Source organism: Hirsutella rhossiliensis, assembly GCF_020360975.1.
Source record: "Hirsutella rhossiliensis strain HR02 chromosome Unknown scaffold00014, whole genome shotgun sequence".
NCBI lineage: Eukaryota > Fungi > Ascomycota > Sordariomycetes > Hypocreales > Ophiocordycipitaceae > Hirsutella > Hirsutella rhossiliensis.
The window spans coordinates 1,641,696-1,655,323 of NW_025408680.1; the positions used below are offsets into that span (position 1 = coordinate 1,641,696).

General features: G+C 52.8%; 3 protein-coding genes across 3 annotated transcripts; 2 read left to right on the top strand and 1 right to left on the bottom strand.

The window, feature by feature from the left end:
* Positions 1–3,993: 3,993 nt before the first annotated feature.
* Positions 3,994–4,635, top strand: HRG_10045 (enoyl-(Acyl carrier protein) reductase domain-containing protein; the record flags this gene model as incomplete). Its single annotated transcript, XM_044868516.1, has 1 exon — positions 3,994–4,635. One exon carries the CDS (start codon positions 3,994–3,996, stop codon positions 4,633–4,635), a length of 642 nt encoding a protein of 213 aa, XP_044716513.1.
* A 61-nt stretch (positions 4,636–4,696) lies between these two features.
* Positions 4,697–5,621, bottom strand: HRG_10046 (ATP-dependent DNA helicase PIF1; the record flags this gene model as incomplete). The annotated part of the gene is made up of 4 exons (XM_044868517.1): positions 4,697–4,960; positions 5,023–5,220; positions 5,310–5,499; positions 5,593–5,621. The coding sequence occupies 4 exons, from the start codon at positions 5,619–5,621 to the stop codon at positions 4,697–4,699; spliced, it is 681 nt and encodes a 226-aa protein (XP_044716514.1).
* A 386-nt stretch (positions 5,622–6,007) lies between these two features.
* On the top strand, positions 6,008–9,700 carry HRG_10047 (uncharacterized protein; the record flags this gene model as incomplete). Its single annotated transcript, XM_044868518.1, has 10 exons — positions 6,008–6,573; positions 6,663–7,268; positions 7,569–7,598; positions 7,666–7,782; positions 7,944–8,035; positions 8,587–8,873; positions 9,028–9,046; positions 9,137–9,181; positions 9,245–9,457; positions 9,513–9,700. The coding sequence occupies 10 exons, from the start codon at positions 6,008–6,010 to the stop codon at positions 9,698–9,700; spliced, it is 2,163 nt and encodes a 720-aa protein (XP_044716515.1).
* Between the last annotated feature and the right edge of the window lie 3,928 nt (positions 9,701–13,628).

Genomic DNA, 13,628 nt, shown 5'->3' on the forward strand with positions numbered 1-13,628 from the left:
GGTCTCAACGTGTGGGAAAGAGGGGGGGCCCCGCATGTCTCAGCGCCACCAAATTTGTATACGCTACGTACCTAGCTGTCCCCGCCCGAGCCATCCTTAGTCGGCTCGACGCATTTTTTGCCCTATTTTCTATTTGCGTCGAGCCGACTAAGGATGGCTCGGGCGGGGACAGCTAGGTACGTAGCGTATACAAATTTGGTGGCGCTGAGACCGGCTCAATTTAGTGAGTTAATACGGTAGTTGGGCTGCTGTGGCCCCACACCAAGATCAACGGGTACCCGGGGGGTTGACTAAGGGGCTTAGGCAATGTGACAAGCCTCTTTCAGCCTGTACAGCTTCTGTATTATCAGCTCACCTGGGTTGCCGCCGAATACGCCGTCACAGGAGTAAGCAAAGCTGTAAATATCTGTGCTACGAAGATGCAACAATTGCATTGATGTAATGCGCGCTGTGAGGTCTGTTGCGGCAAAGGTGGGGGTAAACTTCCCTATGGCAAAGCAACGGGTAAATATTTTGGGCCAATCAGAAGCGTTTCGTACCGTACGAATAATTCTACGGCGTACAGTATACATCGGCTCTGACCAATCATAACGTAGTCGCGGGTGATCCACGGTTAAATTTGACCAATGATGGTTCTGCAAATTAATAGTAGGGCCAATCAAAACGCTGTGCTAGGAAAAAGTGGTCCCCCAAAAAACCTGCTTAAAGAAGCTCCGCTGAAAAAGAAGCTCCGCTGAATTACGCACTGCGTGTACTTCGTCACTTCGTAGCACAATTTACAGCTTTGCTTAATCAGCCCACCTTGACCCTCCCTGCTTCTCTTGCTACCAGCTGTTCTTTCTAGAATACCTTCGTTACTAGGATCTTAAAGGCACTCTTCTCGACAAGAATATAAGCACTTATCCAAGATTCTTAGGTACAACCATTTACTAGCTAACTTGTAGGGCGATTAAGTCTCTTTTATTTCCCAGTCGGCGACTAATTTCCTGGTCGACCGAACCCCTCCCTGAGGGGGGGCACGACTTCCTTTTAGGCCCCCCTAGTAACCCAGGAAACTGCTCGCCCACCAACACCCAGCACCAACAGCCCCGACTCCTACAATCCATGGTATGAGTAACTTAGCCGCACGAAGGAGCTCTGAACGAAACTTCTCCACAAGCTTCGTGTTATGTTCTGCTCTCTCATTCACCCAAGGAAACGATGCGTCCGGCACCGGTTTCCCAAGGAACTGGCAGAGAGGTTCCCACCCGTCACCCATTGTATAGATAAGGAGCTGCTCCGGTGGCACTTTTTCCTGCAATAGGCAATGGTGTCGATTGTAAACCATCCTCGCATTCTTTCGCGCTTCGTCCACAGTCTTGGCGTCAAAAAAGCCAAGACAAAGTTTTCGGCAGTCCATGACAAATTGGGAACCGAGCTTGACGCACATATCGGCCCGAAAATTCCCCAGTGATTTGAAGATAGCTTCGTCCATGCTCTCATACCATTTGTCAAAACTCCTCACGGTAAGGATAACTTTTGCCTTCGGGTACAACTCGACTAGCTGATTGCTGAACACCCCAGCTACATCAGTGCTGGCCTCGCAAGACCCGAAGACTTTCTCCCAGTCCTGAAGCGTAAAGGCTCGTCCCGTGTATGTGGGCAACACTGGAAACGTTGCGTCGGCTGCGCGACTAAAGATTCTGAGGTCGCCCGGGCTATCAAAGAACCGAGATCCATGATAAACGTCCTTATAGCCCAAAATAGTCAGCGCCTCCGCAATAGAGGCAGAGCCGGTACGGGGTAACCCCAACGCGAGAACTTTTAGTTCCCGCTGGGCCGCCATCTCCCATTAAATCTTTCGTATTATTGACTTTCGTATAGTTTCTCTCCGGAGACAAAGTGTTTAAGTGTACCGTAAGGAGCACAAGCACAACGAAACACAACGAAACAGAGTGAAGAACGAGGCCCAATGGTCCAATTGTTATTGTTGATCTCTGAAGAAACCCCTCCAGGAGGCTGTGGTTATCCCTTACTTTATACCCGACGATTGTAGAGATAGCTCCTGCCAACGCATCGCGGCCCCCACTTCAGCTCCGTGGTTTCCAGCCCTTTTTGACGAGACTCTATTCGTACGCACCCAACTCTCAATCTGTAGTTCCGTACAGAGTACGCACCCCCACGTTCAGCCACAATGCCTCCGACATCTACAAGTGGATGTAACGCTATTAGCCACTACAGTTTCAGCACGATTTAGTGGCTGGTGTCACAGACTCACAGTTATGTGGATGTGGATTGGAGTCTTGGTGTAAAACGCTCTACCCCCTCCTTCGAGGAAGGGGGTAGCCCGGACCTTTTTTAGGTACCGGAACTAGCTGTAGAAACTATTTTACATACAATTTAGGCCTAGGAATGTTCCCTGCCACCGTAAAGTGACAAGTTCCCTGTCAAGGCTGGTTTCCAGCCTCCGTTTTCCTAATGTGGTCCCGCACCTCGAGGTGCGGGCCCCGAATAACTACCGTAGAAACTCACTAAACTGAACCGGTCTTGGCGGTCTGGAGAAGTGGGGGTGTACCCAAGACCAATCTGCCTAGTCCCGCCCTTGCCACCCTCGCTTAGTAGCGCACTTACACACAAACACACACGTTCCTGCCTCTTTTTTGAAGCTATTGAGAGGGCGTTTTCACGATGCCGCCGCTGCAAGAGCTAAATACCAACGCCGAGCCGGGTCCAAAGGTAAAGAAGCCTAGCCATCACGAGAGCTTCAAAATTGAGTAAATTGTGTGTGCGTTTGTGTGTGGGTGGCAGGGTGGCAAGCGGACTAGGCAGGCCTTGGGTACAAGTTGGCTGTGGGGCTGATCCGTGCAGCCCCCACTACTCCAGACCGCCAAGACCGGTTCAATTTAGTGAGTTTCTACGGTACATCAACGCCTCTTATGCCACCCCTGACACACTCCTTTGTATGTGACAGCTGACCTGTCGGGAAGGCGGGTGTCAGATATGTGTTAACAGGAGACCAGCCAGCGAGTGAGACAGGCCAGCGAGTGAGACAGGCCAGCGAGTGAGACAGGCCAGCGAGTGAGACAGGCCAACGAGTTAGACATGTCAGCGAGTGAGACAGGCCGACTACCGGTACTACTTGGGGGGACTAAAATCCGTCCCGCACCCCCTCCAAGGAGGGGAAAGCGACACAGGAAAAAGGTCAAGCGACCGGGAAAACTTGGTACCTATACCACAAGCTATTTTCCTAGAGGGACCAAGTACCACAATATTCTTTTAAATGCACATTCTCCAAACAGTCCCTTAACAAATGATGTATCGTGATAAAGGCAGAAAAGTCAATTGAGGCATCGCATCAGGAGTCTATCGGGAGTTATAACCGGGCAAGAAGGAAGAGAATATAAGAAAATACAACACAGTCAAAAACCTCTACCTTTTACAGGCCCACTTGTAGCCTCTCTTCGCGAGAGGATGACGAGGACAAAATGCCGCGTTAGTGCTACGTTAAAATTATCACCATATCCGGTATTGGTGAAGCTAAAATTTCTAGTATGCGGGACTTGGAGGAAAAGGGGGCTACGCCATTTTACGTGGCTGTGTCATACTCTTTTTTTTTTTCCCGGTCGCTTTCCCCCGGAGGGGGGTGAGGGACGAATTTTAGTCCCTAGTAGCCGGTCTACGGACTGCTCTCAACAACTTAAAGCGTGCCTCTCTGTTGCAGACCTTTTCTTTCCTTTCCGTCCCTTCCCTCCTTAGCTTTAGATAGACAATATCAGGCAACAGTCTAGATAGCATCAATCGGCTGTCCGCTTCTTACAGCAACATACATATTAAACGGAGGAGACGAAGTCACAGGTTCAAGCAACAGATCAACATCACAACAACTTCTCACATATAGAATATAGAATGGCATACTCTGGAAAAATTTTCGCAGTTACTGGTGGTGCGTCAGGTATCGGACTTGCCACAGTCAAGTTGCTTTGGTCCCGCGGGGCTACCTTAGCTGTGTCCGACATGAATGAAGCAACTCTCAAAGCACTCGAATATCTGGGGGGGACCGCGATTGGAGAATATCAGAGACTTTCAACAACTGTTGTCGATGTCACCAAAGCCAGTCAGGTCGAAGCCTGGGTGGCTAGCATACTCAAACAGCACGGCAAGCTTGATGGAGCCGCAAACGTGGCCGGTATGAGCGACAGTGGCGGGCTCTTAGCGGAGAAATCGGACTACGACTTCGACTTCAGTGTTAATCTGAATCTGAGAGGGGTATTTAACTGCATGCGAGCCGAGCTCAACAGCATGTGCGATGGCGCTAGCATCGTCAATGTCAGCTCGGCAGCAGGTATCAGGGGCATGGTTGGATTTAGCCTCTATTCGGCGGCCAAGCACGGTGTGAATGGCTTGACGAAGTGCGCGGCGAAGGAATACGGCCCAATGGGCATCAGGATCAATGCCGTATGTCCTGGCATAACTCACACCCCGGCACTCGACACGCCGGTGGCGAAGCCTGTCGTTCGGTCGCAGGTTGAAGCTACTCCCTTGGGTCGATGGGCAGAGCCGGAAGAGGTGGCAAGCGTTATTGGATTTTTGCTAAGTGATGAGGCCACTCATATGTCAGGTGCTATTATCCCAATCGACGGAGGGTCTTTTTGTTGATTGAGATCTAATTGTCAAGTTACGAGCCAACATGTCACACACAGACCAAGTGCCATAACTGTCAATTGCGCACCACTTGTTTCTTCTCGACCAGCTTCCATGGCGCCTTGAAGCGACAGAGGTCGGCCTTTCGCCCCTTGTTGCCCAGGGAATACTTGACGCATGTCGGGCTATGGGTGTGGATCTGCGTCGCGCCGGCGCAGAAGTTGGCTTCTTCTTCAAATGCGGCCGAGAACCGCTCGGCGCTGTCCAGCAGGGAGGAGACGTCAGAGGTCACCGAACGCTCCGCCTGGACGGCGCAGAAGCCTTCCTGGTCCAAGTCCTGCTTTTCCGCGTCAGCCTGCGTCTTCTTGGCCCAATGACTACGACGCCCCTGCCGTTACCTACCTCGCAGACGCTATCGACATAGCGGACGATTCGCTCGCGGTACGCCGATTGTTCCTCGTCGTGGACGTCGGAAAGCATGGAGCTCAGGTGCGCGTTTCCGTGTAACCAGAGCAGCCCGTGGACGTGAAGGGAGCCTCGTTCGTTGGTCTCCACGGCACCGTAGTACTGGCTGATGCGCCCGAACACCGAACTCCCCCCCTGCATTTACGTAATGCTCGAAGAACAGCGTTCATCTCCCGGTGGAAGAACATGGCTGAGCTCATCGGGTCGGAGACGGATAGCCGCACCCGTTTGAACGACATATCGAGGCTCCGCAGGAACTCCTCGGCCGCCTCAGGGTCGCGCGTGCGGTACGCTGCCAGTCGGAGCTTCACCGGGTTCGTAATGTCGTTTGGGTTGATCGTGAACCAGATCGCGGGCACGCCGTAGCGGACGATGAGCGCCAGGATCTTGTGCCGCATGCTGAGACGGAGCTCTCTGGACATGAAACATAGTCTCTTTTATTTGGATACCCACCAGCGCTGAACATGAGCTCTTAAAGGCTGCGAAGCAAGAGGCACGAAAAGCAACCGCAGAAGGCGCCACTCCAGCGCGAACATCTCCACGAATGCGATCAACGACCTTGACCGTGGCTCGAGCGAGCCACCAGACAGACACAAGCATTCCAGACCACATTGGCAAGCATATAAAGAAGTCGACATCGCACTGCCGGGCGGGCACACCAAACGGCTATACGATGACTTGTCCAGAGAGGAAGCGAGTGTGCTAGCACAACTTAGAACAGGCATTGCAAGATTGAACGGGTACCTATACAACATCAGAGCAGCGGCATCGCAGCAATGCGCATGCGGACAATCGCCAGAGACTGTTGCACATTTCCTATTTCAGTGTAGCCAATGGGCAGCGCACCGACACGAGATGGTGAAGTGCACAGAGACGCGGCGAGGGGACCTTTCGTTCTACTTGGGCGGAAAGTCGCCTTCAGATGACACGAAATGGACGCCCGACATGGAGGCAGTTCGGGCGACAATACACCCCATACCGCACATTGCCACCACGAGACGTGCCGAACACCCCGACCAATGCCCAGACTCTCGCCCTCTTCGTCAAGATTTGGAATAAGGAAGATGCCTACTCAGGTCAACCTTACGATCTCCTTGACGATAAGATCAGGAACTTCCTAACCACCTGCCGTTCGGTTGAAGTCCCCGAGAGCCAGCTACACGCCTTTCTCCCCCGCGCCCTTACAGGTCGAGCAAAGACCTACTATGACCTTTATCTTGACCCAGACCTCACGTTCGCCGCCGCTTACCGACAACTTAAGCAACATTTCGATACCAACGTGAATCTGGAGCATTACCATACGGACTGGTCAACTATCACCTTCAACAGTGTCCGTAGCAAGCACAGTGACAAGGACCTCCACGCTGTGCTTGATATAATGCTTGACAAGCTCCAATTGTGTCAACGAGCGATTGGGCCGGAAATAGCTGGCGAAAGCAACCTCCGCAACGCAGTCATCCGCGCTTGCCGTGGAACGCCTGAGCTCAAGCAAGCCTTGTACAAAGCCCCGCCCATTGCGAACAACTCTTTGCCGACCTCCGCGCCTCTATTGAACTTGCGATCACGGACAACGGTAGCACCCAATGGTATACCGACCGCAAGTATCAACAGAATAGACCCCCCTTCCGCAACAATAACAGCGCGAACCCCAAACGACAGCCGCAGAGAAAGAAGGTGTGCTTCATCTGCGGCAAAGCTGGCTGTTGGTCTACCAAGCATACCATAGAAGAACGGAAACAATCACGGATGTATTTCCTTAATGCCCACAATGCCTCCGACACGACCCCGGACTTCGCCATGTTCCTCGCCGAATTCGAAGGTCATGAACTTGACGAGACCCCTGTCCCTGACTATGATACTGCCGATGAAATTGACGATGAAGACCCAGCGATTGGCTCGCTGTTCTTCACGCAATCATTCCTCGCAGATTACGCTGTTTTACACCGTCTGACTAAGGAAGATGCCTATAGCGCTCCTCAAAAGGCCCCGGCACAACAATTCCTTGTCGATGACCGTTACACAACGCGTTATCAGGGCATCATGCTCGACACAGGTGCTTCCGACGTTTCAACCGCTGGCCTAGACCAATTCCATGCCTGGCAGCGCGAAGACCACTGCGCTACCCTCGATACCACCCGCGCAGGCCAGGCAGGCATCTCCTTTGGAGATGGACCCCGGATTGTGTCTGTCGGTGCGACCGCGATTCGCACGGCATTCGGGCCCGTTGATTTCCACGTTCTTCCCACTAAGACCCGTTCCTCCTCTCCCTAGCCGATATGGACCGGCTAGGCTTGTTTTTCAACAATCAGACCAACGAAGTCGTCCGCGATGACATTCGCGTTCCCGCAGTACGTAAATGGGGCCACGCATGGTTCCATCTAGGTGAAGAAGAGACTGCGAGTATTCCTGACCGAACGCGAATTGCGACGACTTCACCGACGATTCGGTCACCCGGCCACAGCTAGACTCCACCGACTGCTTAGATGTGCCGGGCATGATGATATTGATGAGCAGTCAATCCGTGAGATCACGAGGATGTGCCACCACTGTCAAATCAACGGCACCTCCCCAACGCTTCAGGTTTACCCTTAGAGACGACCGCGAGTTCAATTTCGAGATAACCGCGGATGTAGTCCAAATAGGCGGAAAGCCTGTGCTACACGTGATCGACGAAGCCACAGCGTTCCAAGGCGCCAGGTTCCTCCCTCGATGACCGCCCGAGACACCTGGGAAACGCTACGGATGCTGTGGATAGACACCTACCAAGGCCCCCCGGACTTTATGCGCCACGATGCCGGCACTAACTTTGCAGCAGAGGAGTTCCAAAAAGAGGCATCGCTGATGGGTATCACTTGCAGGCAGGTGCCTATCGAAGCCCACAACTCGATTGGAAAGGTAGAAAGGCACACGGCCCTCCGCCGCGCCTACGATATCCTCCAAGCAGAGTTGGGTGAGTCGAGAAGCCCAGATGCCCTCCTCCAAATGGCTGTAAAGGCAGTCAATGACACAGCCGGCCCGGATGGCCTTGTCCCTACCCTCCTCGTCTTCGGCGCATACCCACGATTCACCGCCCTCTCCCCCTATGATCAAGCGCGCAGAGGCTATTCGGAAAGCCATGGCAGCTCTGCACCGTGCTGCCGCTGCCCGTCAGGTTAGAGATGCCCTCAACACGAGGAATGGACCAAATGTAGAGCGCGCTGCAGAGCTTCCCTGCAAAGCGAGGTCCTCGTGTGGAGAGAGGCTGACGGCTGGACCGGCCCGTGGATCGTTATCGGCAATAACGGCCACGAAATAACAATCAATCATGTCAATGGCCCCGCAACTTCAGGATCACAGCGGTCAAGAAATACCACCGTGATCCTCAGGCCCCTCATCACAACCCCACGACGACTCGCAGCCAAATCCCCGACGAGTCGACCCCAATGCACCCCTAACCCCGATCAAGATGATGCCCCTGCCCTGTGCTCCTACCTGAACAACGCCGACGAGGACGCCCCAAAGGCTCCAAGAACAAGCCCAAGACCGGCGTAGCCAACCTGTCAAAGAAGGAAGTTAATCACTATGATCACGCTGTTCAATTGCGCCGCGAAGGCCACATCACCACACCAGGTGCCCCCTTTGAACAGTCCGATACCCAAGAGATTAACAACCTAATCGCACAGGGTGTGTTTGAGTTCATTCGTTTCGACCCCGTGGCCCACAAAGGCCAAAGACTCTTTAAAGCACGCATGGTCCGCGAAGTTAAAGGACTCGGACCAACCACAAGGCCCTACGAGAAATCCCGTCTCGTCATTCAAGGCTATAACGATCGTGATAAAGAGAATATCCTTACCCAGTCGCCGACCGTGCAACGGGCAGCACAGCGGCTACTCCTCTCAATTGCCCCTCCTCGCAGGTGAAGCCTCCGTCTTCCTGCGTGATATCACACAAGCATATATTCAGTCCAAAACCCCCCTGAATCGTACGATACTCGCACGCCTCCCAGCGGAATTAGTGCCCCGCTATCCCCCAGACACCATCATCCATGTCATCCTTCCCCTGTATGGCATAGCAGAGTCAGGTCTCCATTGGTTCGTGACATATTATAGGCATCATCGTGAGCGCCTCGGTATGACACATTCCACCTTTGACCCCTGCTTGTTGATCTCCAATGATCAAGCCGCCGGCTTCGGCATGGTCGCTATGCAGACGGATGACACCCTCCTCCTCGCCTCCCTGAGTTCGCGGCCGCAGAAGAAAGAGAGATCCAGAAGGCTAAGCTCCGCTCGAAACCAAGGAGCCAGCTATCGGCCGCGACTCCTCGAGTTTAATGGTTGCACACTTCTAGCCGAAAAGACGACCTTATCATCCAGCAGAAGGGCCAAGGCCAGAAGTTAGCCACCATCTTTCTCTCCTCCACGGATCGCGCGCAGCAATACGCCCAACAGCGCGCGCGCGAGCATATATCGCATCAATCTGCCAGCCCGAGGCCACGTTCGACTACTCAGTCGCAGCACAAGTGCAGCAGCCGGAAGCCCCGGACTACAAGACCCTGAACAAGCGGATACAATGGCAGACCGACAACCTGCAACGAGGACTCCGCTATGTTCCCTTGGCCTTTCGACTGCGAAGCTAATGGTATTCACGGACGGTTCGTTCGCGAACAACAAAGACCTAAGCTCACAACTGGGCTTTGTTATTGTGCTCGCCAACGAGGAACAGAGCCCTGCTGATTTCACGATCAGAGGCAATGTCCTGCACTGGTCATCTACGAAGAGCAAGCGAGTGACCCGGAGCGTGCTAGCCTGGGAGATCTACGGCATGGTCCAAGGTTTCGATATGGCCATTGTCATCGCGACCACCCTGCAGGCTATTGTCAAGCAGCTGGACCTACCCCGACTCCCTCATTGTCTGCACCGACTCATACTCGCTATACGAATGCCTCGTAAAGCTCGGGACCACGAAAGAGAAGCGACTCATGATTGATATCATGGCGCTAAGGCAGTCCTACGAGCAGCGCGAGATGGCAGAGATCCGTTGGATCAATGGGGATGACAACCCGGCTGATGCGATGACCAGCAGCACCCAACCGTGCTTTGGAACGGTTGATTGAGACGAACAGGCTGACGATTCGAGTGGAAGGATATGTACAACGACCCGTGACCGCAGACACCACCTAACGACAAACGACTCCATGATGACGAGCCTCCCTTCATTGAGACCGGAATGAAGGGCAGGCACGGCAGTCTTCGGATTCCATCACGAAAAGAAAAGACTGCCTGTGTTGGAATACTAACCTGCTGAGTAACCCGTGCAATCGGGATACCATCACGGTTCATGCACGACTCCCACGTGACACCCTACCCCGCGATCAGGGCACGCAGCCCCGGCTGCATGCCCCCATTACCGGGTGCACATTCCGTTTCTTGTGAATAGCTTCCTCTTCCCTAGTTAGTTACAATTGAAGTCATCACCGGTTACCCTACCTGTCGTGACTGTGACTCAGCCTACAGCTTGTGCGCATGCGTATCTGTAGGCACATAGGTGCCTACCATCACCGTCCATACTGGAGAAGTCTGACTTGAGCCGCTCATATTCGTGCACAGATAAGGCACTAGATTTGACGAAGAACGCCGAGATAGTATTCACTTAAAAGCTCCTCGCTGCTCTGTGAGTGCACCGTGATCCAAAGCAACATCGAGAGGCAACACCATGTCAAACTTCGTTCAAGTAGCCGACCACTCCAGGTCCCAACCGTCTTCATTCCTGCCAAGAAACGCTGTACCTCCAGGATTCCACGGAGCACAAGCCAACATAGCCGGCCGTCAATCCTTATTTGGTCAGCCAAAGGACCTGACGAGTAGCCAAACTCTTACATCTGGTAGTCTCTTCGGTGGCGTGCCGAAGAACGTTTTGATGGAGCCACCTCAAGGATTCCGTGGATCACAAGCCAACATGGCCGGCCAACAATCATTTTTTGGCCAGCCGAAGCACCTGACAGGGTGCCGATCGATTTTCGGGCGACCGAACGGCCTGGCGGGTGGTCATGCGTTTTTTGGCCAGCCAAAGGATTCAACGGGCCGCCATTCTCCCACATTTGGTGACCCGCCAAGGGGCGTCTCGATAAAGCCACCTGAAGGGATTCGTGGATCACAAGCCAACCGTTTCTTAGCTCTCACCTTAGAGTCATATGACCCAATTACTCAGGTAAGCATTGCGCTGGTTGCGCCTTCGGCAATTGCACTCGTTGACGGAACAAAGACTCAGGAAGGACCTCTGGGCAAAGGGGGTTTTTCTTGCAAGGTCACTCTTTCAGAGGCAACGCTTCAATATCGCGAGTTTATCAGATGCGACGCGCTTGAATACTTCGCGGACAAATGGGAAGCAATTCTCATTGCTTGGACCTCGCTTCTTGAGCAAACCGCAATTCCGGTGGAGGGTCCGCTTACAGCCTTATTCATGACTACTGCAGTTCGCGCTCTGGAGGACGTCATCGCCGGCAAACAGCCGATGACGCGGCCTTTTGCAAAGCGCGTCAGGCTGCCGTCTAGGCTCGGTTACGTACAGCTGTCAAGGTTTCTGGACTCGCTAGAGCAGAAAACTAGACTGGATAGGGAGAAAGGTCTGATTCACGCAGACCAGAGCCGGAGCGACGCAACTGTTGCTATCGATAGGTATCTCGATGCCCAGGGATACTCTAACGAAGACTTGTTACACAGGGTTATCCTGTTAGAACACAAGAGAGTAGGAGACCTTTGGAAGCAGCTCTCTGGACCATCGGATCTACTCCTAAGTTTTTTTTCAAACAATGCTGACTCGTGCGTGTACGCGTCTTTACTCCCACATATCGCATCTTCCGGGCTGACACCTATGTAGGAATAGCTGGAGTCGCTGGGGAGTAGATGCGCGACTCCTTGTTGACTTGATATGAGACCGGTCCCTGTGAGGGAATCACGTCGGGATCGGGATTAGTCATGCGGTCCCAACCGATTGTCGAATTGAAGTGTGGGTCGATTCTAGACAGGAGACTGGTCCCCTATAGGGCCCGCCAATGCCTTTTCGGAACGAGCTTAAGAGCTTGAGAAGCAAGGCGGCTGCCTTATAAAATGAAAGAATGAGTCTGACACAAGCACTTGTCTTGTAAAGCCTAACACCTACCGAACACATGCGTATTTATATATCAGGTAGGTGGCGATAAAGCTCTGGGTAAGTATCGCGTATTGGCCTTGGGGTCACAGGCGATTGTAGATGCTCTTTCAGGTGTCTGTTTGAAGGGAAAGGAGAAAAGGAAACAGTGAGCCTGGGTGCCGAGCAGTGAGCTATATAATAGGCGCTGGTGGCGTCTGCGAGCGACCAGTCTTTTGCTTTTTGGGGTTCATGATGCTGCGCACAGGCACTGGCTTACAGCTAGACCCCGCGTTTGATGGCATTGCAGTCTAACGCCGTTTGTGACCTCATTTCTTCATATGTTTAATCTTGAATCCTCCTCTGGTCGTAACAATGAAACGCTCTTCACGACTATCGATTACTCAAGATAGAACGATAGGGCCTCAGATTCCGTGCCAAATTTTCGCCTCTGCCACCTGTGGCCGAAGTATTACCCAGCACTCGCTCCAGCTGCCCCACAGTCAATAGGGTCAGTTACATCCGCAATAACTACCGGTAGTCTCCACGCTAAGCTTCTTACGGCTCCTGCTTTTGTGATTGATGACAATAGAACCTTCAATATTATCCTGCAATACACCCTCATAGTTTGGAATCCATGGCGATGGGGGAAAAGGGATTTACGTGTGTCTGCAGCTTGATTGGCGACGTACCCAGCCAAGTAAGCACTACCCGTGCCACGCCCCATATTTATTTATTTATTTATTTATTGTATTACGCCCGGAGGGTTCCCCCTATAGAGCCACTACGCTAAGCTATAAACCTTCTGTACATGGTCCCATCTCACCTAAAGCCCCACACTTCTTTTCATCTGTTTCCAGCCTCGTTCGCTGTGACATGACAGGCCTACTTGAAGGTCAGTTTCTCCAAGTGTTCAGCGTCCTACCTTCAGCGACTGAAGCGCGGTCTGCCAAGTTGAAGGCTGTTGTGTTAGTATGATTATCCCTTGATCAGTACATGGTCCCTCGTCGGTCCATACTGAAGCGTTTCGTTGCCAATGCGAACTGTATTGTCGCCCGTACAGCCCCCATATCGGGCTGCCACTTGTCATCGTCTGACTCTGCCTTGCCTCCTAGGAAGAAAGACAGGTTTCCCATCTTTCCGCGAGCATATCGAAGCATGATTTCTCGTTGTACCGTCCATCTTCTGCATCGAAAGAGGGAATGTTCCACCGTTTCCGCCGACTGTCCGCAGGTGCACTCATCCGATTCCTCTGCCCCGATTTTGCAAAGGTAGCCACTCAGTCGTGATTTGCCAGTTCGAAGTTGTACCAACACTTCAGATTCCTTTCTAGTTAGCTCGTCGTACATCTTGCGGGTGTGCTTGCCCGGCCATGCTTTATCGATGCGCTTTGAGTGCTTTCCAACCCTTTCTGGGATCTGACGAACGCGAGTGTGTTC